Source organism: Aulonocara stuartgranti (assembly GCF_965226115.1).
Source record: "Aulonocara stuartgranti genome assembly, chromosome: 14".
Classification (NCBI taxonomy): Eukaryota; Metazoa; Chordata; class Actinopteri; order Cichliformes; family Cichlidae; genus Aulonocara; species Aulonocara stuartgranti.
In genome coordinates this window covers 38,838,582-38,863,651 of record NC_138950.1, presented here as the reverse complement: position 1 = coordinate 38,863,651, position 25,070 = coordinate 38,838,582, and the positions used below count along the sequence as shown (strand labels likewise).

Here is a 25,070-nt window from a genome sequence, read left to right as displayed (position 1 = left end):
GATATTTGAGGTAGTGCTGAAAATAATGGTGCCAAATAAGGCAAGAAAAACATATTTTAAAGGTGAAATATAGAGGTAAAATCAAAAATAGTCAAGAACGGCCAATTCTACCCTGGACCACAGAGGGTTAAATTTGAAAACGGTTTAAAAACAAACAAACATCCCCATTCTAAAATGTCATGTGACAATCTGATTCATAAAGAGTGATGATGTCACAAGGACATGTGATGATGTCACAAGGACATGCCTTTGATCCTTTGAAGTTTTTCTATAAATAGGGGTCAGGAGCAGCAAGTTTTAGTCAGTTTGTTCGCAGCCTTCAAACGTTCGACCAGAGATACATTTGAAAGTATTTGTAAACCTCTTCAGAGTCACTGTGCACAGGATTAAAAATGGATCCACGAGAACACCAACAAGGAATAAACAATTTTGCTGCCTCTCCTTCGAGGTCTGGCCGGCCACTCACTGCAAGAGGTAAGCCTGATATGACACGATCCATTGGTGCCTCATCAGTCCAAAGGACATTACAGGAAAACTCCGACCTACATGCAAAAATTAAACAAATTGAAGAAGAGAAGCTTCAACTGGAGGAGAAGTGTAGACAATTGGAAGCACGAAATCAAGAGCTGGAAAAACAACAGCAACGCCAGCCTTGCACAAAAATTATTAGTGAGGCCTGGGAAGTAATGTTTGGTGAAGCACGAGAGAAGATTTTGGTCCTGATGAAGGAAAACAAGACAAAGAGTGCTGAATTAAAAGAAACGTCTGCCCAGCTTCAACGCGCGAATGCTACTATTGGGGAGATGCAAAGGGATCTCCAAAACATGGAGCAAAAGAATCAGGCGCTCCAAGGAATGCTTGATGAAGCTATGGAACAAACTGCACAAATCCTCGGACAGAAAAAGGAAGGGGTCACACAAATGCAGGACCAACTCAAAGGCATAAAGAAAAAATACGAAGTGCTGAAAGTCAGGCTGGATGAAACAGAGTGCAAAAATAAAGAGCTTCTTCAAGAGAAAGAGCAACAGGAAGAAGAAAAAAAACGTATTCTCCAGGACTTGGAGAGAAGAAATGAGCAGTTAGAAAAGATGCACGAGGAAAAACAACAGCAAAATACAGATAAGTGCAATCTATTAAAAGAAATGGAGCAAAGATGCCAGAAACTTGAGAAGGAAGTTGAAGAAACAACCGATCAGCTGAGAACCCTCATCCTAGAGAAAAAAGTGGTCGTGGAAAAGCTCATGGAAAAGAAGAAAAAACGTTTCCGCTTCTTCTGGAGGAGGGACACTCCTGCTTTTTCTACTTTTTCTATTTTTTCTACTGCAGATGTCACCTCGTCTCCCTCCACCTCTGTTCCATCTTAATTTTCACCTCTCCTCTCCCCTTCTCTCCTAACACTTCTTCCCTCTCTCCTTCATCTTTTTTCACCCCAACCAGTCCCGGCAGTTGACTGCCCCTCGTGAGCCTGGTTCTGCCGGAAGTTTCTGCCCGTTTAAAGGCAGTTTTTCTTCCCCACTGTCGCCTAGTGCTTGCTCAGAGGGGATTGTTGGGGTTTTCTCTTTTCTTTTTTTTCCCTTCTTATTACCATTTTCCTTTATTTACCGATTTGTTTTGTTTACTTTTCTTTTACGTTGTTTCTTTATTTACTTGTTTAACTTTTTTTCAACTTATGTAATAAACTAATAAACCAATTGAATTTATCCTCTGCGTATTTTACATCTAATCTTTAAAGAATATTTCCAAAACATTTTCAAACATCACGATCTGTCTTTTGTTTGCTTGTTAAAACCCCGTAAATGGTGAAGTAAAAACCCTGTGATATGGTTTAAAACATCAAAATAGACTAAACAACTAGTCTAAAACCAAGAGACACTTAAATATTAAGTTAAACCTCTGGGGTCGCCGGACACGTCGGCGCGTCAAAATCACATGACCAATTTACTGCTTTACTGGCCGAATATAGTTGGTGAGAAACACTCAGTTGTGTTACATTGCTGTGTGTTTGTATAATGAGTCACTTAACTGGTGCTGTGAACATAAAGCAGCTTGTTGCCTGCTGGAGCATTTCGGTGTGTTGGGAAGCTGCTGAAGCAGAATGACCACACTTGAAAAATGTGTAGAAATTGTGAGCTGGCCTTAAGTGTATCAAGTACTGTGTGAGTCTCAGTTTGTCATGTCTCTGTGTTTTTCAGGATACATCAGGATTGGCTGGTGTTTGCTGCATGGGCTGCTTACCAGTAGTGTTTCTCCCTCTTTACTCACTGCGTGTATCTCTTGATGGTAATGCACCCTCTGCTTAGCTCGCTGGATCTGTGAGCACAACTTTTGAATGACTTTGCTGAAAATAACTTGAATAATTTCTGCATTTCTCCTAAGCAGGTATATGCAGTTGATCATACATGTACCATATGTGAAGAGGGGCATTTCAAGACTATTTAAAATACTTTTTTTAGGTCTTACTGACCACATAAGGCACTTTAGACTCAAAGTTACCTTTAACCATACAGCGCTTTATTCTGTAAACTTCAAGCACTTTATCTGCCTCAGTTTAATAATAAATTAACCCACAATGCTTCACATACTCTGGACTATTTAAAAGGATCCTTCTATGGCCTCTGACAGTGGACTCATGTCTGTGCTTGTCCTGCTAGACCTTAGTGCAGCGTTCGATACTGTCGACCATAATATCCTATTAGAGCGATTAGAACATGCTGTAGGTATTACAAGTACTGCACTGCAGTGGTTTGTATCATATCTATCTAATAGACTCCAGTTTGTGCATGTAAATGGAGAGTCCTCTTCACACACTGAGGTTAATTATGGAGTTCCACAGGGTTCAGTGCTAGGACCAATTCTGTTTACATTATACATGCTTCCCTTAGGCAGCATCATTAGAAGACATAGCATACATTTACACTGCTATGCAGATGACACCCAGCTCTATCTGTCCATGAAGCCAGATAACACACACCAATGAGTTAAACTGCAGGAATGTCTTAAAGACATAAAGACCTGGATGGCCGCTAACTTTCTGCTTCTTAATTCAGATCAAACTGAGGTTATTGTACTCGGCCCTGAAGAGCCTAGAAATATGATATCTAAGCAGATTCTTACTCTGGATGGCATTACCTTGGCCTCCAGTAACACTGTGAGGAACCTTGGAGTCATTTTTGACCAGGACATGTCCTTCAGCGCACATATTAAACAAATATGTAAGACTGCTTTCTTCCATTTGTGCAACATCTCTAAAGTTAGAAATATCCTGTCTCAGAGTGACGCTGAAAAACTAGTTCATGCATTTATTACTTCCAGGCTGGACGACTGCAATTCATTATTATCAGGAAGTCCTAAAAACTCCCTGAAAAGCCTTCAGCTGATCCAAAATGCTGCAGCAAGAGTCCTGACAGGGACTAGAAAGAGAGAGCAGATTTCTCCTGTTTTGGCTTCCTGTTAAATCCAGAATTCAAAATCCTGCTCCTCACATACAAGGTCTTAAACAATCAGGCCTGATTTGTCCTCCTTCTTTTCTCACAGAGCATGGAAGCTCCTATTTTAATCCTAAAACTGTACTAAGAGACTTTGCTAAGTTTTCCTTTAATTTGTCACCCATCCGTAAACCCTGAACAGATCTTTATAAATAACTGAAGAAACAGATTTTTGTCGATTTTGCACAGATAATGTAACAACGTAACTGTGCAGGTAGTGCTGAAATAACCAAAGAAGGAAGGGAGTAACGTAGAAATGAATTAGCTACAGTGAGTTATATATGATAGTATAAATGGTCTGTTTGAATATAATGTTGACAGTGATGTGTGACTAATGTAAACGTTCAGGAAATAAGTGTAGCACTTTATAACAATGCTGCACTATTAAGCATTATTAAGGTATTAGTAAGGTGCTGGTCTTTGTGAGTCCATGTTTTGTCCTGATGTACATTGCGGGTGAATTCAGGGTCCTGGTGATGATGTTTTGACACCAGCTTTTTATCTATAAGCAATAATATATTATGGCGGAGTCCATTAAGCTTTGATGAAGTTTTTATCACTTGTGTTTTCCATATGACAAGTAAGAACTGTCTGCATGGGCTGCTTGAATATGAGCTTCACACTGTTCTTAGTGCAGATAAGAACTGTTTAATCCCATCTAAGCCCCACTGTTCTCTGTGCAGCAGTGGACGGCTGGCTGGCAAGGAGGCTGGGCCTGACCTCCAGGTTTGCAGCATGGCTGGATGTAGCTGTCGATAACCTGGGCAGAGGCATGCTGTGGAGTCTGCTGCTTAAGGTCTTACGTTTGAAGCACATCATCACACATGCACAAGGCGATGAAAACGAGGCTGTACTTAAATACCAGCAAAAAATGTTGTGCAGAAGTCAGGAAAGACTTGAGATGAGGTATTGGTGACTAAAGCCGTAATCAACCTGCTGAGGAGGTGTTCGGGGCAGCCTCTGCACAGAGGAAATGGAACAAGGAGGCTTGGTGGTGGGATGAGGAAGTATTCAAAAGTAAAGTGGAATAAGCAGCGAGGTATATTTGAACATACACAATAGTTTATTTTTAGCTTACAAACATCTGAGCATAAAGTGCTGACAAGGAACCCTGGTGTAAACATTAAAATGAAAGTCAGTACAATGTGCAGATTGCAGAAATATACATAAACAAAATCAGTGGCTTTACCACACTCAGTTTTTCGACATCTGTGAACTACTAGACAGTCATTCAATTAAAAAATAATATTAAATAAATAAAACTAATAAATAAAAAATACACACATCTTACTGATCTCTGCAGTCAGTAACATTACACATAAAGTGCAAACATAATAGCAATTGTATAAACACACACACAAACAGGCGTGAAATTGGACGGTCTAGTTCTGATTAGCGTCACCGCTGTCTCGGTGGAGTTTAATAAACTCGGCCGTCTGCTTCTTGCTATCTAAAATATAACCAGACACTGGTGTAAATTCTCGACTGTCTCATACTTCTGTTTAATAAGTTTTCTGTTTGACGTTTAGTCAGCTGTGTGAAAACCAAGGAGGAACCCACCCGGGGGATTAATAAAGTTTTATTTTATCTAATCTAATAACTTTAATCTCAGCCAAACCGATTTACTCACGAACAAACAAAACACTGAAAAAAGCCCAACAATAACATTTTTAGGTTGTCTAAGTGACTTATATATCACGTTTAACCCGAGCAGCGAAACTCCGCGGTGATCTGAAAATGATGTGCCGGGAGTTGTGCCGTTCTCGGCCGCATCAGTAACCCTCGAGCTCCCGGCTAGCTGTCGAGCTGGTGGGTAGCAGACGCCTCTGAAAACGTCGAAGCACTTTTGCAAATATGGGATATCTTGATAAACCGAGCAGATATTTGATGTTTACACAACTACTTTCTCGCCTGAAAATATGTTAAAAGTTTATTTTGTGACCCAGAAAGATTAGTATGAGTAATTTTAAAACTTAGTAGCGGCCGCCATTGCTGGAAACTGGAGTTTGGCTGGGCCGCGCTATGAATTCTGGGATATGGTAGTAATTTGGACAGCCTTCGGCGCGTCGCTGTGACGTAATCGGTCTACAAATGCGGCCTCAGGAGGATGCAGCCCATGAATTTGGACATGTCCAGAGTATAATCGCAGCCTTTGCGGTTAGAAAATTGCACTTGATCATGTCGCGATATTATCGCAAATGCGATATATCGTTCAGCCCTATTGTCATGTCATTGAGAGAATTTAATATTTGAGCAGAGTTCTAGCTCCCATAGATCTCTGAAACATTAGTCAGTGAATTCCAGATACTCCCCATCTTAACTCATTATGTGTATAAAGCACACCTGTCTGCAGAATCAGTTTCTTTCCAGTTTCTCCACCAAAGAACAAAAGTCTTCCCACATGACATTAACCCAAAACATACCAACAAGGTAACAAAGGAGAGGATAAGAAGAAGCTTGGCATTCCTATATGAAATTTGTGGAGTGAGCCGAAGCCTCAAGTTGCTAAGCAACAGCCAGGTTTTAGAGTTTCTGTAAAGAGCAATGGGCCAAAATCCCTACAAGAAACATCTTACTGCTGTGCTTCCCAACAAGGGTTTCTCCACCAAAATACTAAATATTTATTTCACTTAGAAACTGATTTGCATGTCATTAACTTTTACATAATGTGTGTTTCTGGATTTTGGGTTGATATTCTCTGTGCCTTAAAACTTTAGAGCAGGGGTGTCAAACTCAAATACAGAGTGGGCCAAAATTCAAAATGGAACAAAGTTGCAGGCTAACATTAATATTTATTGAAAAAAAAATCTTCCTCCAGATGTAAGAATGAATCTTTTCTTATGGACTCAAATAGGTTTTGCTGGAAAACTGAATATGGAACAAGCAAAGTATTAGTATTATACAGCTAATATATATATTAGCTGTATAATACCAGTAGGCCAGCTCTAATAATAATTTGGTATGGCTTCGCAGGCCAAATGTAATTAGGCTGCGGGCCAAATTTGGCCCACGGGCCAGAGTTTGACACCTATGCTCTAGAGATTTCTTTCTAAGTGACCAAACTTCCAGTCAAAGTTTGGTTTTCTTAAGACCCTTGTGCTATGACCAGCAGACACCATAGTTGTTAGGCAGATGACTGTCATGTTTCTGTTTGTAGGTGGCTTCTTGTCTGATGCGGGCTGGTATGGAGATGCAGAGAAAGTGTTTCTGTCGTGCCTGCAGCTGTGCACGCTCCACAGTGAGGTCCTCCACTGCTACCGGGCTGTGGAATGCTGTGTCAGGTCAGTGTCAAAGAGCTGCTTTTATTCACCAGGGAACTCTGTGTCCTATAGTTACAATACCATAATTGTTAGATGTGCCAGATATGATAGAATAGAATAGAATAGAATAGAATAGCCTTTATTGTCATTGTACAGAGTACAACGAAATTGGAGTGCCACTCCCTTGGTGCAAGTTTCAATAATAAATATAAATGTAAAATATAAAAAGTACAAAAAAAACAATCGTAAGTACTCAAACAACAGTATGTACAATATATACAGGATAGCAGCATTAATATGATGACAGTATGAATAGCAGCATAATATAATGACAGTGACGGTATGGAATAGGTTCAATTGTTTTTGTGCTTATTTACTACGGTGATAGCTCTGGGAAAGAAGCTATCCCTGAATCTGTTTGTCCTGGTTTTATGTGACCTGTACCGTCGGCCTGACGGTAATAGTTCAAACAGTTGGTTGCTGGGGTGAGAGTGGTCCTTGATGATATTGCCAGCTCTGCTGAGGTACCGAGAGTTTGCAGTGACCTCCAGGCTGGGCAGAGAGCAGCCAGTGATCTTCTGGGCTGTGTTGATGACCCTCTGCAGTACTTTCCTGTCCGCAGCTGAGCACCCTGCATACCATGTTGTTATGCCGTACGTTAGGATGCTCTCTATGGTGGCTCTGTAAAATGTCACCAGCAGCCTCTCCTCCAGGTTGTTCCTCCTGAGCACTCTCAGAAAGTGGAGACGCTGCTGGGCCTTTTTTTTACCACCGCTGTAGTATTTGCAGTCCAGGAGAGGTCATCAGATATCTGCACGCCCAGAAACCTCATGGAGTGTACCCTCTCCACACAGCTCCCGTGAATGTAAAGTGGGGCCGGGTCTGCTCTGCCCTTCCTGAAGTCCAAGATAAGTTCTTTAGTTTTCGTGGTGTTCAGTTGGAGGTTGTTAACTGAACACCACTCAGTCAGTCTGTTGACCTCATCTCTGTAGTCCGACTCTGTAGTCCGATGATGTTACACAACATGTGTTTTCTCCCAGAACACTTAGGCGTCTGACAGCACAGCTTGAAATGTTAGTTGTGAATAAAAGCCACTGAGTGATTCATATGAAGAGCTGTTAAACAGTCTGTCTTTACATTTTTTTGATTCTTATCAGATGAAAACGGATAAAACACAGAAACTGTATCTCATCACAGACGGTTAAGCTTTCCTTCTGAGTGGAAGTAGCAGCTATCTGTCATGGAGTAACAACACTGTAACTGTTATAAACTAAAACAGCAAGATTGTTAGAAGTACCATGGGCCCATATTTAAGGCCTTGTATATAAATGAATCCTAGCAGATGGTATTAATGAATAAACTGAACACTGTAGAGCTAAGAAAAAGCTGCAAAAATGTTTGATCCAGATGTTTCTGTAGCATATTTGGTCCTGACGGGTGTGTTGACCGGGCACAAACATGTAAGCTGTGGTACAGTTTTATATGAGCTCTGCTGTCTCTGTAGTGTGTAACCGAGTGGGTGTGATGGGTTGTCCGTGATGGAGAGCAGTTTGTTCAGTGACCGCCTGTCCCTTGCTGCCCAATGACGATTCCAGATTAGTTTGTTGATCCTGCTACATGTCTACCAGCATCCCGAGAAACTAGAGACTGTTCATCCGCCTGTTGTACACAGCATCACTGTTGGGTTCTCCAGTTTAGTGTCCAGTCATTTAAGTGAACTATGGAAGTCAGCAACCATCTCTTTGTCCTGGGGACGTTCAGGAAGGGGAGATTTTTGTTGGACCATCCCACAAAACGTCTCACCAGTACCTGTACTCTGACTCCTGCCCACCCAACCACTGCAGTGTCGTTAGAGAGCATCTGCATGTGGCTCGATTCCCTGTTACACTGGAAATCTATAGTGTAGAAAATCAACAGGACTGTCCTGTGTGGTGCCCCAGTAGCACTAACACCACATTAAAGATGGGCTTCACCATCCATACAAACTGAGGAATCCAGGAGACGGTAGCAGTGGTGACAGCCAGCCTGAGCTTCTCTCATACATGCACACACACATGTTGCAAATTGCGGAAAACTGAATCCAGTTATTTTCAGGGAAACCAGTGCAGCAGTTTCCTTCCACAGCTTTTGTTGTTTTTAAATTGACAGTTATGCAGTAATACAGCAGATAAGACTGAGACTGAAGCGTCCCTGTCTTCTCTCTTCAGGCTGCTTCATGTCCGTAATGGAAACTGCAAGTACCACCTTGGGGAGGAGACCTTCAAGCTTGCTCAGTCTTACATGGACAAACTAGCCAAACATGGCCACCAGGCCAACAAGGCAGCGCTGTACGGCGAGCTCTGTGCCTTGCTCTTTGCCAAAAGCCACTATGACGAGGTGTGTAGGTTTGACCACTGAGGTGCTTTACAGTTTTGATACTGAGACAACTGAAAGTCCTTTCTGTCTGCAATGACCTTGTCTCTCAGGCGTACAGGTGGTGTATAGAGGCTATGAAGGAAATTACTCCAGGGCTGCCTGTCAAAGTAGTGGTTGATGTCCTTCGCCAGGCCTCCAAGGTAACACTCACACATGTATTTATCGCTCAGATCAGTCTTTGTCTGAATTTTTACACTAGTCTTCCAGACACATGTGTAAACTGTGGATTGTCTCTTCCCTGCAGGCCTGCGTGGTGAAAAGAGAGTTCAGAAAAGCAGAGCAGCTGATCAAACATGCAGTGTTTCTAGCAAGGTAACCCGCTGGGTGTAATGAAGACTCGACAGGGTACTTTCTAACATCGCAGTTTCTGACTGAAAATATTGTCTTACAGAGAACATTTTGGACACAAGCATCCCAAGTACTCCGACACGCTGCTAGATTATGGATTTTACTTATTAAATGTGGACAACATATGCCAATCGGTTGCTATTTACCAGGTACGTAGAGCGATGTGCTACAGGAGTATGCTCTTGTTTTCAGTGATGTTATTTAATTCAATCTTGTCTGATGTACAAATCCCAGACAGCGCTGGATATCCGACAATCGGTCTTTGGGGGGAAGAACATCCATGTTGCCACAGCCCATGAAGACCTAGCCTACTCCTCATATGTGCACCAGTACAGCTCTGGGAAATTTGACAATGCTCTGTGAGTGCATCTTCTAAACTCGGCTAATTACATTCCTCATGAGCTGCCTTGTAAATGTAGTCCAACACCCAAAGTCAGACTCTGGTATTTGGGTAATGTGTATGCAGCTGCACATATCAAATGTTTAACTGTACACACGGGCAGACGTAAAGATGACTGGAGATGCCTGTTGTTTGTGTAATTAATCATGTGATGCTCCTCGTGTATACAAAGGCTGTGAGTCAGCATTGCCTAATGGTGAGACCTTTGATCCACTTTTGGACCGTATGAGCTGCAAAACAACTTTGTTCAATGGAAACACTTGATATTCTTGGAAGTGTTTGTCCCCAATATGTAGAGTTTCCAGCCAAGTCTGAGTTACACGACTGAGTGCTGTGTTTGTCCCTCAGATTCCATGCAGAACGTGCCATAGACATCATAACTCACATTCTGCCTGAGGACCATCTTCTGCTGGCCTCCTCTAAGAGAGTCAAAGGTAAGGCAGGCAAAGTGGAGAGTAGTATTATGCTCGTGTGTGTGACTGGCTGCTTGTAATAAAGTACCTTGAAAGAACAATTTAAAACTGGTTCTTTGCTAAGTTGTCTATTCGTAGGTCAAACTTTTGTGGTTTGACAGATTAAAAAAACATTCAGCAAGTGAGTGAAAAAGCAGCCGATGTCCAAACAAACAGTTTGAAAGAGCTTCAGGACGCCTGGAGAATTATTGATTAAGACCAGTTTACATGGAGTCTGAATCCTTTAAAACATAAGAAGTTAGGGATAGCTCAAGACTTTTGCACAGTGCTGTATCTGTTTGAAGCTGTGCATTATGTCTTATAGACTCTATCCGCGTTTGCTTGTTTTTCCCCAACAGCCCTGATTCTGGAAGAAATTGCCATCGACTGTCACAATAAAGAGACAGAAGAGCGCCTCCTGCAGGAGGCTCACGACCTGCACCTCTCCTCGCTGCAGCTGGCCAAGAAGGCTTTCGGAGAGTTCAACGTACAGACAGCCAAACACTATGGCAACCTCGGACGACTCTACCAGTCCATGAGGAAGTTTAAGGTGAGGAGGACATGTGTGGTTTGTAATATTTGACACAATAATTAAAATTAAGGGGCATAAACCATCCCAGCGTGTGCCAGTTGTGCTGCCTTGTGATAAAAATAATCTCAGTGTAAGAAAAGGTCAACGGCAGAGAACAGCTATTCCACATTCACCTCATCTTGATTAAGAGATGAGTGTTTGTGTGAGAGTGAGTCACATTGTGCTTTTACAAGCACAAACCACTGTTTGTGGGAGACTGAATGGTTTTTGCTATTTAAAGCCAGAAATGATGAGATGTGAAATATTGTCATTGCAGTTGGCTGGGATTACACAAATATCAGAGTGGTGCACATTTATAAAGAGTGTGCACCAGTCTTAGATGCTGTCTTTGGCCTATAAAAAGCCAGAGTGGAGGTTAAAAGTAATCCTGCAGAAGTTCTAGTCTGCAGCTGAAATGACTTTGGGCAAGTATCTAATATCCTGCTGTTAATGAGAGACTGACTTGGGACTACACGTTATTCCTTTTAGTCCATTGGAAATGGACTGGAAAACAATTTAAGTGTGAAAGGCCATAACTTGCTTTCAGAGTGTAATGTGACAACTTTACTTTGACCCAGTTACAACACTTACAGGCACTGAACCACTTTTTGTTTTCAGTGGAAACGTAGCTGGATGTTTGATTTATGGGAAAGGCCATGGAAACCAAATAAATATTGCCTTTGAGTTTTGTCTTTGTTTGTGATTCATATCTCTTTGTCTTGCACACGTATTTGTGTAACCAGGAGGCAGAGGAGATGCACATCAAAGCCATCCAGATTAAGGAGCAGCTACTGGGCCACGAAGACTATGAGGTGGCTCTGTCTGTGGGTCACCTGGCCTCCCTCTACAACTATGACATGAACCAGTACGAGGATGCAGAGAGGCTCTATCTGCGCTCCATCGCTATCGGTCAGTAAGAGCAGAACAAGTTCACGTCCATGTTTTTTAGTGTCACAGTAAATGAGGCCCAAGGCCTGGGTCCTGATGTTGCTTCGTCACAGAACATGTTGTACTGAGATGCATCATACTCAACCTACTTCTCAGTTAATTGCCAAGTTTTGCTGTTATTGTTATGTAATCATTTATGTAGAGCTGACATTAATCAGTCCAACACCTGACGTTACTTCGCTACAATGGAAGAGGGTAACATTATCAAAAACGGGGCTCGAGTCAGAGAGACTGAATGAAACATGGTCTGTGATGTTTCTGTCTTCACAGGTAAAAAGCTGTTTGGCGAGGGTTACAGTGGGCTGGAGTACGACTACCGAGGCCTGATCAAACTCTACAACTCAGTGGGAAACTACGAGAAGGTGTTTGAATACCACAACGTACTGTCCAACTGGAACCGGCTGAGGGACCGGCAGTTTGCAGTGGCGGATGCCCTGGAGGACGTCAACACTACACCCCAGCAGACCCAGGAGGTGGTACAAGCTTTCCTATTGGCCCAGAGCCTAGGCCCCACCCGCCCCTGTCTCGGCTGATTGGTTGACCGAAGGAGAAGAGAGGAGGGAAAAGAGACAAGTGGGTGGGTTTTAGCCTGGTGTGGACATGATTTGAGCCCAAAATGTGATGCTTCAGTTTCACACGGATTAGTAACACAGCAAATTCAAACATCACTGGCAGCTTGGTTGACTTTGTATGCTGCCAGTACACACACACAGACATACACACGTTTTCATGGAATAAAAAAAATAAATAGAGAAGACACTTATCAAACCTCATCAACACACTCTCACCATCAAGATGCAGTCACTGCGTTTCTCCAACAGAAAGAGGACACATGCCCGAGACTGGGGACTCGAAAAGAAACGTCAGACGTCCTATAAGGATGACGCACGACCTCCTCGCCTCTCATCTCACTCGCCTTTTTCTTCCTGGACAGCAGTTTTGCTTTTGTACCGTACCAGTGTAGCTCAGATCTCCGGGAGCGAACCCGTGTTCTCAAGAGCTGCACGACAGCATCTGTGGAATACCTGCACATCCATCAGCATCACTTGGCAGATCACAGCTGGAAATAGTTGGATATTTTTGACACTTGTACAGTTAAAGAAAATACAGATTGTACTCTTGAGTTTTATTTGAAGGCTTTTTGTTGTTGTTTTTTTCTTTGCAATTAACTGAACGCGAACCCTCAAAGTTGCGTGGAGGAGAATGTGATAACACCAGGTGTGGTTTTTACACACAACAGGTTTTCACAGGTCTTTTTTTCCAGCTTAGTACTGACATAGCATCATTAAAATGCCAATAATTTATATGCAAACATATGTTTATGTAGCCCTTTGTTTAAGTTTTCTTACTGAATGAGAAATGGCTCAACACTATGATAACAAGGGACACGGATGGGAGGGCAAAGAGGAAGCTGCTACATGTGCAAAGGCTCCGCAGCCTCGCTTTGTTCATCTTGAGGCTGTATGTGTGAGTGAGTGAGTGGAACACAACTCTCGGTGCCCAAGTGCTCCACCGATGACTACCAGCCTTACACCAGCTTGCAGTTATCTGTCTGTAGACGGACCCATATTTTGAAGTGCTAAATAAACTATTATATCCTTAACGGCGCTACAGTGGGGACCAATATTGTGTGCTTGTGTGCGTGTTTGCATAGCAGCCTGATTATTGTGCATGTGGCCTCTCTGCTTCACACCCTCCTGTCAGAAAATCCCATTAAAGTTCCTGATATGTTTTTCTGTTACTGGCCCATCGTTCAGAGTCTCGCTGTCCAGAATCTCATCTGTTGCTTTATTTAAAAGCTCAGCTTCGGCTGGTTTTCAGTTTTACTCGACATCTTAGCTCTATAACAGGGGTGGGGGAACTCCAGGCCTCAAGGACTGGCGTCCTGCAGGTTTTACATGTGCTTGATCCAACACAGCTGGTTTAAATGGCTAAATTAAAAAGGTTTCCAGAGGCCTGACAATGAACTAATCATTGGATTCAGGTGTGTTGACCCAGGGTCATATCTAAAGCCTGCAGGACACCAGCTCTACAGCTGCCATGTTGGTATTTTAAAGCTAACTTAGGCTCTCTAGTGGACAAAGTATGCAACGGCCATTACATACTTTGTGCCGAAAGGGCTTTAAAGGAACATGTTCTTATTTTTAGACTGTAATATTGTATCTTTTCATTATTCTCAGTTCTAAATAATCCTTATTGACCTTATCCTGAGCCTTGGGGCAGCCACTCAAGTCAGTGTCTATCTGAAAACAGCTCTTTTAGTGCCTCTGTCTCTCTTAAAGCCAGCTCTCTTCTGCCTGTCACACACAAATAGTTTGAACAGCAGGTGTGTAGCCAGAGCTGTGTGCGTGACTTAACCATGTTAATGGGTTTGGCTCACTGACATGAGAAAACAGAACATTTGAACACCTAGTTGGTCCATTTGAAACCTGTTTGGATTTTGTTCTGTATATTTGGAGTAAGCTACAGTGCTGCGACAAAGTATTTGCCTCCTGATTTCTTCATTTCATGCATGTTTGTCACACTGCAGTGATTAAGATCATCAGACAACATTTAAAATGAGATAACATACGTTTTTAATTGATTTGTGATTTTTGGTGAGGGACAAAAGAACCTACCTGGCCCTGTTTGAAAAAGGAAAAAAACAAAAACAGCTTTTCATAAAAAGAACATCACAGTAAGAGCATGTGGAGGGAGTGGGAGTGGAAGTGGGCTGCTTGGATGATTAAGGATCTGGATGGAAAAAGGAATTCTGCTCTCGACGTACAGCTCGAGCGTGCTCGGGTTACGCAGCAGAACAACACAATCCCAAATATACCAGCAAGTCCATGACCTTAACAGGTTGTTCATGGCCAACACCCCACCAGTGCTCCTCCATACTCGACCAGTTTTTAGACTTTAGGCCAGGTAGGTTTGGATAACTTTTTACCCTTAATCCTAATTTTGAGCTTATTCTGGTTATGTCTGTGTAACATTAACAGTTGTATGATGACCTGAAAGTGAGACAAAAATGCAAAAAACAATGTGTATATCAAGAACGGGGCAAGCTCTTGTTCACAGCACTGTTTATGTACCTGTGATCCTGTAAAGCCTTCCACTGCAGATGCTTTCAGTCTAATATTTAGTCCACAGTTTGGGAATCACCAGCTTCTCTGGATGGGATTTTTTCGTTAGTGCAATTCTAACATTACACATGGACCCTTGTTTCACTAAAGCAGTCTGTCAATATAAGAGGTGAAGGAGAAATGAGCGCTTAAAGAGACGCTGCGTAACAGTGGCGTGAAGAAAGGCATGGACGCATGCTGTAGCAGATGAAGGATGAGATTTTGCACAGTCGAGGCTGAACACAGGCTGTGGAGATTCTGTGCAACGTTACTGAGAATGTGATGCCATGGATGAATAGTCCGCTGTTAATTTAGTATTTAGTTTGTTTTGAAAAGAACGAATGAAGAAAACGAGCTTTGCCTTGCTGTTGCTTCAGTGCTGTCAATGTCTCCCTCTGTAACAGTGATGTGAGGGGCTGTAGCTGAGGAGGAGGTCCAGCTCTCAGCTAAACACTCAGTGCTTTGGCTTAAATAGACCCCCCACCCCTCCACCTCTGAGTAGATTTCTTATCTACAGACTTTACTTGTAAACAGGTGCATACAAAGAGAAGGATCATGAATATTTCTTTGTCTTAAAAAGTGAATCATGGAGAAACTTTGCATGATTTGACGTGTGTGCTGTGAGGGCTACGTCTGCATCTTCTCCAGAGGATTACAAAACAGGTCTCGGCAGCAGTTTCTAATCCAGCTTCGGCTGAGGTGCAAGTTCCTTTTTCCTGCTTGGCCAAGATGATCTGCTGATGTCTGAAAGGGAATAGTGTAGTTCAAGTGGTGGTGTCGGGGGTGGGGGGCGCAGGACAAAGTTCAAATTGAAGCTGCGATGTCTCCAACAGCCCGCTTCTCTCTTCAGAGTTCAAAGGAGACGTGTGGGATGTGTTCACTGTTGTCCTGTTACTGCTTCACTGTTAGCTTCAAAAACATTAAAACATCGTTGACCATCACAGTTTCCCTCTTTGCTGTCCGTCAGCTGTACACATCTGGACTTCACCATCCCAGCAAACAACAGGACACTTTTACACTGATGAGATGAAATATTCAGTTTATTTGATTTCAGTCCTTCAAGTTTTCTTCCTTTAAATCTGGCTTTAAGTATAGGTGAGTTATAGTGCATAATACAGCGAGTGGAAAGGAACTTCAGACTTTACTTGGAAATTGCCATTTTTGGCAATTGCCACTACATTTCACTGTGAAACTTTTACTCCTTTTATAGACTAGCCTTACAGCTTCCATCACTGACATTTTACACACAAGACAGATTTTAAAGGGTTAGGATTGCTGCTATACAAATCATAATCTTTTTTTTTTTACATATATTTGATCGTGCTGGAATTAAAAGTACACCCTGCAGAGCACATAAAAGAGGCAAACGAGGTAAAGTGTGCATAGTAGCAGGCACAGGCGGACGATCTTCCTGCGAGCATGCAGAGGTGGGATGCCCAGGATTTGTAAAGTGTTCACTCTGCAAAGTGCTTCTATTGCCGGGCATAAATGAGGGTCGTTAGATCAGGTAGCGAGGCAGCAGAGAAAGCCACAAGGTGTCTTTGGATCAAGAAGGCAGATCTGTTGACGACTGCGGCTGTGAGTCTGATTAATCCAGGTGAGAGAGGGTGTCTGATGTTGAGAGGTTTAAAACCTGTGATGACCTCATGTTACATCACTGATGATGCATCCCAGCACACTAGTCTGTCATGCAGACCTCAACCAGGCACCGCTCATCACCCGAACACCACCATCACTACAGCGAAGCACGGTGGGGGCAGGATTACACTGTAGGGATGTTCCCTCTAATTTTTCATGTGTCTGAGCGAACACACAAACTCCCTGAGTGGTCTCTTGGACCACTGTGAGCAACAGCAGACGTGTGCACTGTGGTCACGCCAGCATCCAATCCACCCAGGTTACATGGTTTATTAAAGTAATCAAATTACAGCATTTATGTTAGACTACTTTTAATTAACTGCTTTAGCCCACTTACAATGATTTTTTTTTTTTTTAAAGAAATCTTGTTCATGACCTGTGCAGCATGTTAAAACTATTGGAAGTAAAAATAACTTAAACTCCAATTTTGAAAACACAACTTTCTAAAAAAGAAATTTATGAAGCTCTGACTCATATCATGAGTATGAGTCTGTGGTCTGGGAGAGAGTCTGTAACTCTGTCTGCAAAATACAGTAAATAATGACCAATGCTGGGCAGTTAATTATATAGTTACTTCTTCAAAAAGGTAACTGAGTTATGCAAACAACAACATTTTTTGCAGCTGTTTACCTAAAAATGCAGCCAAGGCGTTTTTTTTTAAATAAACATTTCAAGCTATTTACAGAACACAAATTATTTGTGCCACTGCAAAAAATAATTCCTGTCCACTATGAGATGAAGGAGAACAACAGCCTGATACCTGCAGGCCTGACAGCAGCAGACGTATCACTGCTGTAACACCTGTAACATTCAGCAGTCGCCTCATTGTTCTGACACACAACAAAACTATTGACTACACTACACACTAACTACACACTGACTACACACTAACTACACACTAACTACACACTAACTACACACTGACTACACACTGACTACACACTGACTACACACTAACTACACACTAACTACACACTAACTACACACTGACTACACACTAACTACACACTGACTACACACTAACTACACACTAACTACACACTAACTACACACTAACTACACACTGACTACACACTAACTACACACTAACTACACACTGACCACACACTGACTACACACTAACTACACACTAACTACACACTAACTACACACTGACTACACACTAACTACACACTGACTACACACTAACTACACACTGACTACACACTAACTACACACTAACTACACACTGACTACACACTAACTACACACTAACTACACACTAACTACACACTGACTACACACTAACTACACAAGATTCGCACTAAACGTCGCAAATCTCTCACATCTCAAAAACACGCCGTCACTCCTGTTTTTACCGTTTCTTCCCACAGTAAATATAAACAACGACAGTATTCAGTAAAAAACAAAGAAACATTGCAGATATTTTTATCATAACTCTGGTTTTACGTGGCCGATCAACACAATTTAAAAACTGGTATAAAGTCCACACTTTTCCCTCAGTTGTTCCGTGGATGAGCCGAGGTCTCCCCTCTCGCCGCCGCCTCTGAACACACAAATACAAATTGCATGTGAAGCAGGAGGTGCAGATTTTTTTGCTATTGTTTTCTAAATCCAGGCTTGATCACGTGGAGGTATTTGGAAAACTTTTTTTGGCCAGCGGACGACTGTTGTCTCGCAGAAAGTCAAATCAAATGTATGCGATACACAATCAATTCACAAGAACACATTTAAACAGAAGGTGCCTGATTTCAACTAAACTAAATCATATCATCACGTTTGGTTTTTTTCTTCTTTCTTGTTTTTTTTTATTTTTAAATTAAGCATCTTCTAATGAGAGTGCAAAAACAGTAAAGAAAGAAAAAAAAGAGACCTCTTTCCTCTCGATGGAAAAATGCACCATGTCGACCAATTTTTTAAAAAAAGTCAGCATCTGGGATTTGGTTGTTTAGGAAGAGGGGAAAGCAAGACAGCGAGAGAGAGACAGAGATCGATAGCCGGTTTTGAGATGTGGGAGATTTGTGACGTTTAGCGTGGAGTGTATAGTTAGTGTGTTGTGTAGTCATAGTTTTGCTTTGTGTGTCAGTGAGGCCACTAATGACTGTCACAAAGGCACATTGCAATGTAAACACTGTCACCAGGTGAAAACAGGAGCAGTGCTACACCTGTTGTCCTCTTGTGGTGGACATTTTTTTTACTGGCACAAGTAGTTTGTGGGGCATCTTATTGTGACACCTGATTGTTCTTTCATTTTAGTTATAGTAGTATTTTTAAATGGTTGTACCACATTTTAAAAATGCCAGATGTATTGGTTGCATTTTCAGATAAATAGTTGTATATGTTTATAAAATGTGTGCACAACTTTTAAAAATGTACAATTTATATTTGCATTTCAAGTTATAAAAATAATTTACTCAACATGTCTGTGGTTTTGACAGTAAAAAAAACCTAACTACTAGGATTTTATGGGTTTTTTTTGTGTGATTTCAGATCAGTTGTGTTAATACAGTAAGTCAGTGAAAAAACCAACTAAATTCAGACACATGAGGTTGAGCTGAAAAGAATGATACCAAACAAGGCAGGAAGAAAATAAAAATGAAACAATCTGAGGGTGAAATACAAATGTAAAATCAACAGGAGTCAAAAATGTCCAGTTATATTTTGGACCTCAGAGGGTCAGCCTAACAAATCATGAAAAGTTAGGTTTGGATTTTTGTTCACGACGGTGCAGATTTCTGACATTTTGTGTAATTTAAGCACGTAACAATTTGTGTGAAACTGAAGTTAGCACTTGGACTTAACGCTACAAGCGCCACTTCAACGACCACATGGGATCTGTACAAGACACAAACTGAAAGCATTGGGGGATATATTACACCACAGGTGCCGTATTTGTGGGGGTAGTTACAGAGGTTGTAATTTTTGCAACGAGACTTTGGCTTTAACCGAAGATGGGGCTCCAAGTTCTGCTTTACTTAACGAAAAGGCGCTCTGTCACCCAAGAAACACGCAGGCGCAGAGAGAGAGAGAGAGCGCGTCGCCCTGTAACCATGGCAACCGTAACGCTGCCGCCTGGAACAACAGCACGTAGCTGTCAAACAAAACCAAACAGTCCTGACCCGCGACAACATGAAACAGGAAAGTACCGCAGTGTAATCCATTTATTTCAACAAAGTAACTGTATCCTGAATACCACCTTTTTAAACGGTAACTGTAACGGAATACAGTTACTCATATTTTGTATTTTAAATACGTAACGGCGGCACATGTATTCCGTTACTCCCCAACACTGTGTGTGTCCCATATAATACAGTGGTTCTCGAAATGTTTAGGCTTCCTTCACCCCCAGCACATCACATAACCATAGGGCAAGAATCCAAATTGAATATAGCCTGAATATAGCGCCACTATATACTTTTTTGCTGCATAAACCATCTTCTTTCAGCTTTGGTAAGGTGCTCACTGATGTCCAACTGAACCCCTCTCCCTCCAACTGGTATAATTTTATATCCATAGCTGATCATTTTTAATTAAAGAATGTATCACACCAGAATTGGACACGAGAAGTGTGGACAATGCTGCCTTGTCTGGCAAGTCTTGATTTCAGCAGGACATTTGAACGGCAGGATCAGAATTTAATGTGAACAACATAAATGCATGGATTAATCCTGCCTGTTGGTAGAGGAAAGTTTGGTGAAGCACGACAGAAGATTTTGTTCCTGATGAAGGAAAACAAGACAAAGAGTGCTGAATTAAAAGAACCGTCTGCCCAGCTTCAACGCGCGAATGCTACTATTAGGGAGATGCAAAGGGATCTCCAAAACATGGAGCAAAAGAATCAGGCTGTCACGGTTGTTAAAGAGTGGACTCAGGCGCGGAGCTCAGAAATAATGACAGTGCATTTATTTACAGTGCAGCAAGGTGACAACAGTTCAAATGTGCAATAATGGTGATAGTGCGTCCCTCCTTCCGTGTAAGCCCGTGCGTGGTAGTGAGTGCCCGTCTCTCCTCCAAGTGCTTCCTTAGTGTCCGTGAATCCTCCGTCAATCCCAGGCTTAGTGCAATACTCCAGCGCTGTCTGTCGCTCAGCCACACCATTAAGTAGCCCTGCTGAAGATGGTAGTTGATTGGCAGCAGCTGGTGGATTGACCGCGGGTGCGGCAGCTCCGGGCGAAAGCACTTCCGGGTCGGTACATTGTAAATAGCTGTACTTTGTGTGAAGTTGTTTTAATAAAACAAAAAAGAATAGTATATTTGTTTGTTTTTCTTTATTATAGATCTATTCACATGTACACAGCAATCACATAAAAATGAAATGCAAACTATTTACATCGCACCACACAGCTGTCATCAATCTTTAACCACAACATGAAACATTACAGGCTATTTAGAGCAGCACGTTGTTTCCAGAAGTATTTCCCAACAAGTTCAGGAAGGCACACTTTACGAAAGAAGTCTTGTGCTTGCTTTAAGCGCGGTTTCCAGAAATCCACAGCAGGGAAGACGCGAGTCACAGCAAGGTCTCTCTGTGTCCATGTAACGGAGCGGAAAGGCTGATTTTATTTCCAAGATGTTTTGTGTTTTTAAAAGGAAGGAGACCTTCCTAAAAACGGGCAGAGCAGTGGAGCCGCCAAGGGAAACACACAATTTAAACTGTAAGATTAAAAATATAATTTATTATATTTAAATAGTTAAAAATGTAAGATAAATTAAAACAACCTTGGCCAAGGGATAACACAATAAAAATCAATAAAACACAACATTAAAAGTCCAGTGGAATCCACCACAGCATAAAAGTCCCAGGGAGTTAAGAAATCCAGCGAAGTAAAAGGGAAACCCAGCGGAGTCCTCTCCTTCCTTTCCGCATTCGCGTCTTGATATGCTAGAGAAAGGGAGGAGCGGCAGTCACTATTCTTCCGGCAGTTTTTATTCAATAAAAGGGGATAAGTCAAAGACTTACCCCGGGTGGGCAGAGCTCTCAACTCCGCCCGCCGCTCTTAAAAACTGCAAAGCCACACAGCCGTCCCGTGCCTTCCGCTGGTGCTGTCTCCGCTCTCCCCGCTGGTACTGTCACTCTCTGCACTGGTGCCCTCTGCGCTGGTGCCCTGTGCGCTGGTACTGTCCGTTCTCCTAACGCCCAGCTCCACCAGCCCCTTCGGCTTGCAGGCGCTGCCGCCTGGCACCACTTACTCCTGGCCGTCTCTCAAGCCTCTCGGTCGAACCGCTTCCTTTGGTCTGCCAGGCCCTCTTATTGGCCTCTCTGGGATCTCTCGCAGGTGTGAACAGTTTATTATCAGGTAGGGGCGGAGTCTTTCCAGGACAGGTGTTCAATTTAAATAAGATAAAAACATGCAATAAAGCTCATACAAACAAACCCAATATACAATATTAAAATATTAAAACAGATAAAACATTGCAAAACATGCACAATAAAAACTCTAAATAACTTGTCCCGTTTCACCCCGTGACATCCACACAACGAGGTCACAGTGGCTGGCGCCCGTAACAAAGACTCAGCGTCTCTGTTGTGTAAACACGCCAGTGATTGGGGTAATGTGGGTGAGTGTGTAGTGTAGTTGGTGTAATAGTTTTCGACTCCACACAGTCACTGCTTTGCTGTGCTTCTGCAGCGTATCCAGTAATGGTGACAAATCCTCCAGCGTTGCAATAGGAAGCTGCTCTTAAGCGCAGAAAGAATTGTTTCCAGGGATTTCTATTTGTATCCAGCTTGGCGTGCAGGATCCTTTGTGTAATCTATGCTTACATATGTATTTTACACACAGACAATGTGAAAAATACAACACATTGCTATGGATTGATGCTGAAAGTGCTAATTGCACTAAAAAATTTAGCTGAAAAAAAAAAACACCAACTAAATAGATAAGCATGTCTGTTAACAAAAAAACCCAAACGCTTTACCCAACTGGGGTTTTTCAACTACCTCAGGGACAAAGCTTTACCAAAATCTTCCAACTCAGACCCTGTGACAAGGTCTGTGAAAACCACGTTTTTATGCCTGAAATACTACAGTACTACACTCCCACCAGATGAGCTCATGCAGCCTGTCACGAACCGGGACATACAACCATGACAAAACAGGAGATGCACACACAATTTATTGTGTTATTAATTTAGATGAACTGTGCTAATATAGTATACCAAAATGAAAACAATAACTCAAATTTCAGATATTTGAGGTAGTGCTGAAAATAATGGTGCCAAATAAGGCAAGAAAAACATATTTTAAAGGTGAAATATAGAGGTAAAATCAAAAATAGTCAAGAACGGCCAATTCTACCCTGGACCACAGAGGGTTAAATTTGAAAACGGTTTAAAAACAAACAAACATCCCCATTCTAAAATGTCATGTGACAATCTGATTCATAAAGAGTGATGATGTCACAAGGACATGTGATGATGTCACAAGGACATGCCTTTGATCCTTTGAAGTTTTTCTATAAATAGGGGTCAGGAGCAGCAAGTTTTAGTCAGTTTGTTCGCAGCCTTCAAACGTTCGACCAGAGATACATTTGAAAGTATTTGTAAACCTCTTCAGAGTCACTGTGCACAGGATTAAAAATGGATCCACGAGAACACCAACAAGGAATAAACAATTTTGCTGCCTCTCCTTCGAGGTCTGGCCGGCCACTCACTGCAAGAGGTAAGCCTGATATGACACGATCCATTGGTGCCTCATCAGTCCAAAGGACATTACAGGAAAACTCCGACCTACATGCAAAAATTAAACAAATTGAAGAAGAGAAGCTTCAACTGGAGGAGAAGTGCAGACAATTGGAAGCACGAAATCAAGAGCTGGAAAAACAACAGCAACGCCAGCCTTGCACAAAAATTATTAGTGAGGCCTGGGAAGGAAAGTTTGGTAGAGCACGAGAGAAGATTTTGGTCCTGATGAAGGAAAACAAGACAAAGAGTGCTGAATTAAAAGAAACGTCTGCCCAGCTTCAACGCGCGAATGCTACTATTGGGGAGATGCAAAGGGATCTCCAAAACATGGAGCAAAAGAATCAGGCGCTCCAAGGAATGCTTGATGAAGCTATGGAACAAACTGCACAAATCCTCGGACAGAAAAAGGAAGGGGTCACACAAATGCAGGACCAACTCAAAGGCATAAAGAAAAAATACGAAGTGCTGAAAGTCAGGCTGGATGAAACAGAGTGCAAAAATAAAGAGCTTCTTCAAGAGAAAGAGCAACAGGAAGAAGAAAAAAAACGTATTCTCCAGGACTTGGAGAGAAGAAATGAGCAGTTAGAAAAGATGCACGAGGAAAAACAACAGCAAAATACAGATAAGTGCAATCTATTAAAAGAAATGGAGCAAAGATGCCAGAAACTTGAGAAGGAAGTTGAAGAAACAACCGATCAGCTGAGAACCCTCATCCTAGAGAAAAAAGTGGTCGTGGAAAAGCTCATGGAAAAGAAGAAAAAACGTTTCCGCTTCTTCTGGAGGAGGGACACTCCTGCTTTTTCTACTTTTTCTATTTTTTCTACTGCAGATGTCACCTCGTCTCCCTCCACCTCTGTTCCATCTTAATTTTCACCTCACCTCTCCCCTTCTCTCCTAACACTTCTTCCCTCTCTCCTTCATCTTTTTTCACCCCAACCAGTCCCGGCAGTTGACTGCCCCTCGTGAGCCTGGTTCTGCCGGAAGTTTCTGCCCGTTTAAAGGCAGTTTTTCTTCCCCACTGTCGCCTAGTGCTTGCTCAGAGGGGATTGTTGGGGTTTTCTCTTTTCTTTTTTTTCCCTTCTTATTACCATTTTCCTTTATTTACCGATTTGTTTTGTTTACTTTTCTTTTACGTTGTTTCTTTATTTACTTGTTTAACTTTTTTTCAACTTATGTAATAAACTAATAAACCAATTGAATTTATCCTCTGCGTATTTTACATCTAATCTTTAAAGAATATTTCCAAAACATTTTCAAACATCACGATCTGTCTTTTGTTTGCTTGTTAAAACCCCGTAAATGGTGAAGTAAAAACCCTGTGATATGGTTTAAAACATCAAAATAGACTAAACAACTAGTCTAAAACCAAGAGACACTTAAATATTAAGTTAAACCTCTGGGGTCGCCGGACACGTCGGCGCGTCAAAATCACATGACCAATTTACTGCTTTACTGGCCGAATATAGTTGGTGAGAAACACTCAGTTGTGTTACATTGCTGTGTGTTTGTATAACGAGTCACTTAACTGGTGCTGTGAACATAAAGCAGCTTGTTGCCTGCTGGAGCATTTCGGTGTGTTGGGAAGCTGCTGAAGCAGAATGACCACACTTGAAAAATGTGTAGAAATTGTGAGCTGGCCTTAAGTGTATCAAGTACTGTGTGAGTCTCAGTTTGTCATGTCTCTGTGTTTTTCAGGATACATCAGGATTGGCTGGTGTTTGCTGCATGGGCTGCTTACCAGTAGTGTTTCTCCCTCTTTACTCAC

The 25,070-nt window shown here is 42.0% G+C and overlaps 2 protein-coding genes across 2 annotated transcripts; both read left to right on the top strand.

Moving 5' to 3' along the window:
• Positions 1 to 1,929: 1,929 nt before the first annotated feature.
• Positions 1,930 to 4,846, top strand: LOC309687650 (uncharacterized protein; the record flags this gene model as incomplete). The annotated part of the gene is given in 4 exon segments (XM_082502745.1): positions 1,930 to 1,966; positions 2,193 to 2,207; positions 2,210 to 2,237; positions 4,149 to 4,846. Coding segments are annotated over 4 exon segments (333 nt in total). The 3' UTR covers positions 4,402 to 4,846.
• Positions 4,847 to 6,602: 1,756 nt separating this feature from the next.
• LOC309688412 (amyloid protein-binding protein 2-like) lies at positions 6,603 to 15,924 on the top strand. The gene is made up of 10 exons (XM_082504127.1): positions 6,603 to 6,766; positions 8,953 to 9,121; positions 9,211 to 9,300; positions 9,405 to 9,472; positions 9,552 to 9,657; positions 9,743 to 9,867; positions 10,257 to 10,342; positions 10,720 to 10,910; positions 11,675 to 11,840; positions 12,150 to 15,924. Exons 1-10 carry the CDS (start codon positions 6,618 to 6,620, stop codon positions 12,410 to 12,412), a joined length of 1,413 nt encoding a protein of 470 aa, XP_082360253.1. The 5' UTR covers positions 6,603 to 6,617; the 3' UTR covers positions 12,413 to 15,924.
• Positions 15,925 to 25,070: the final 9,146 nt, after the last annotated feature.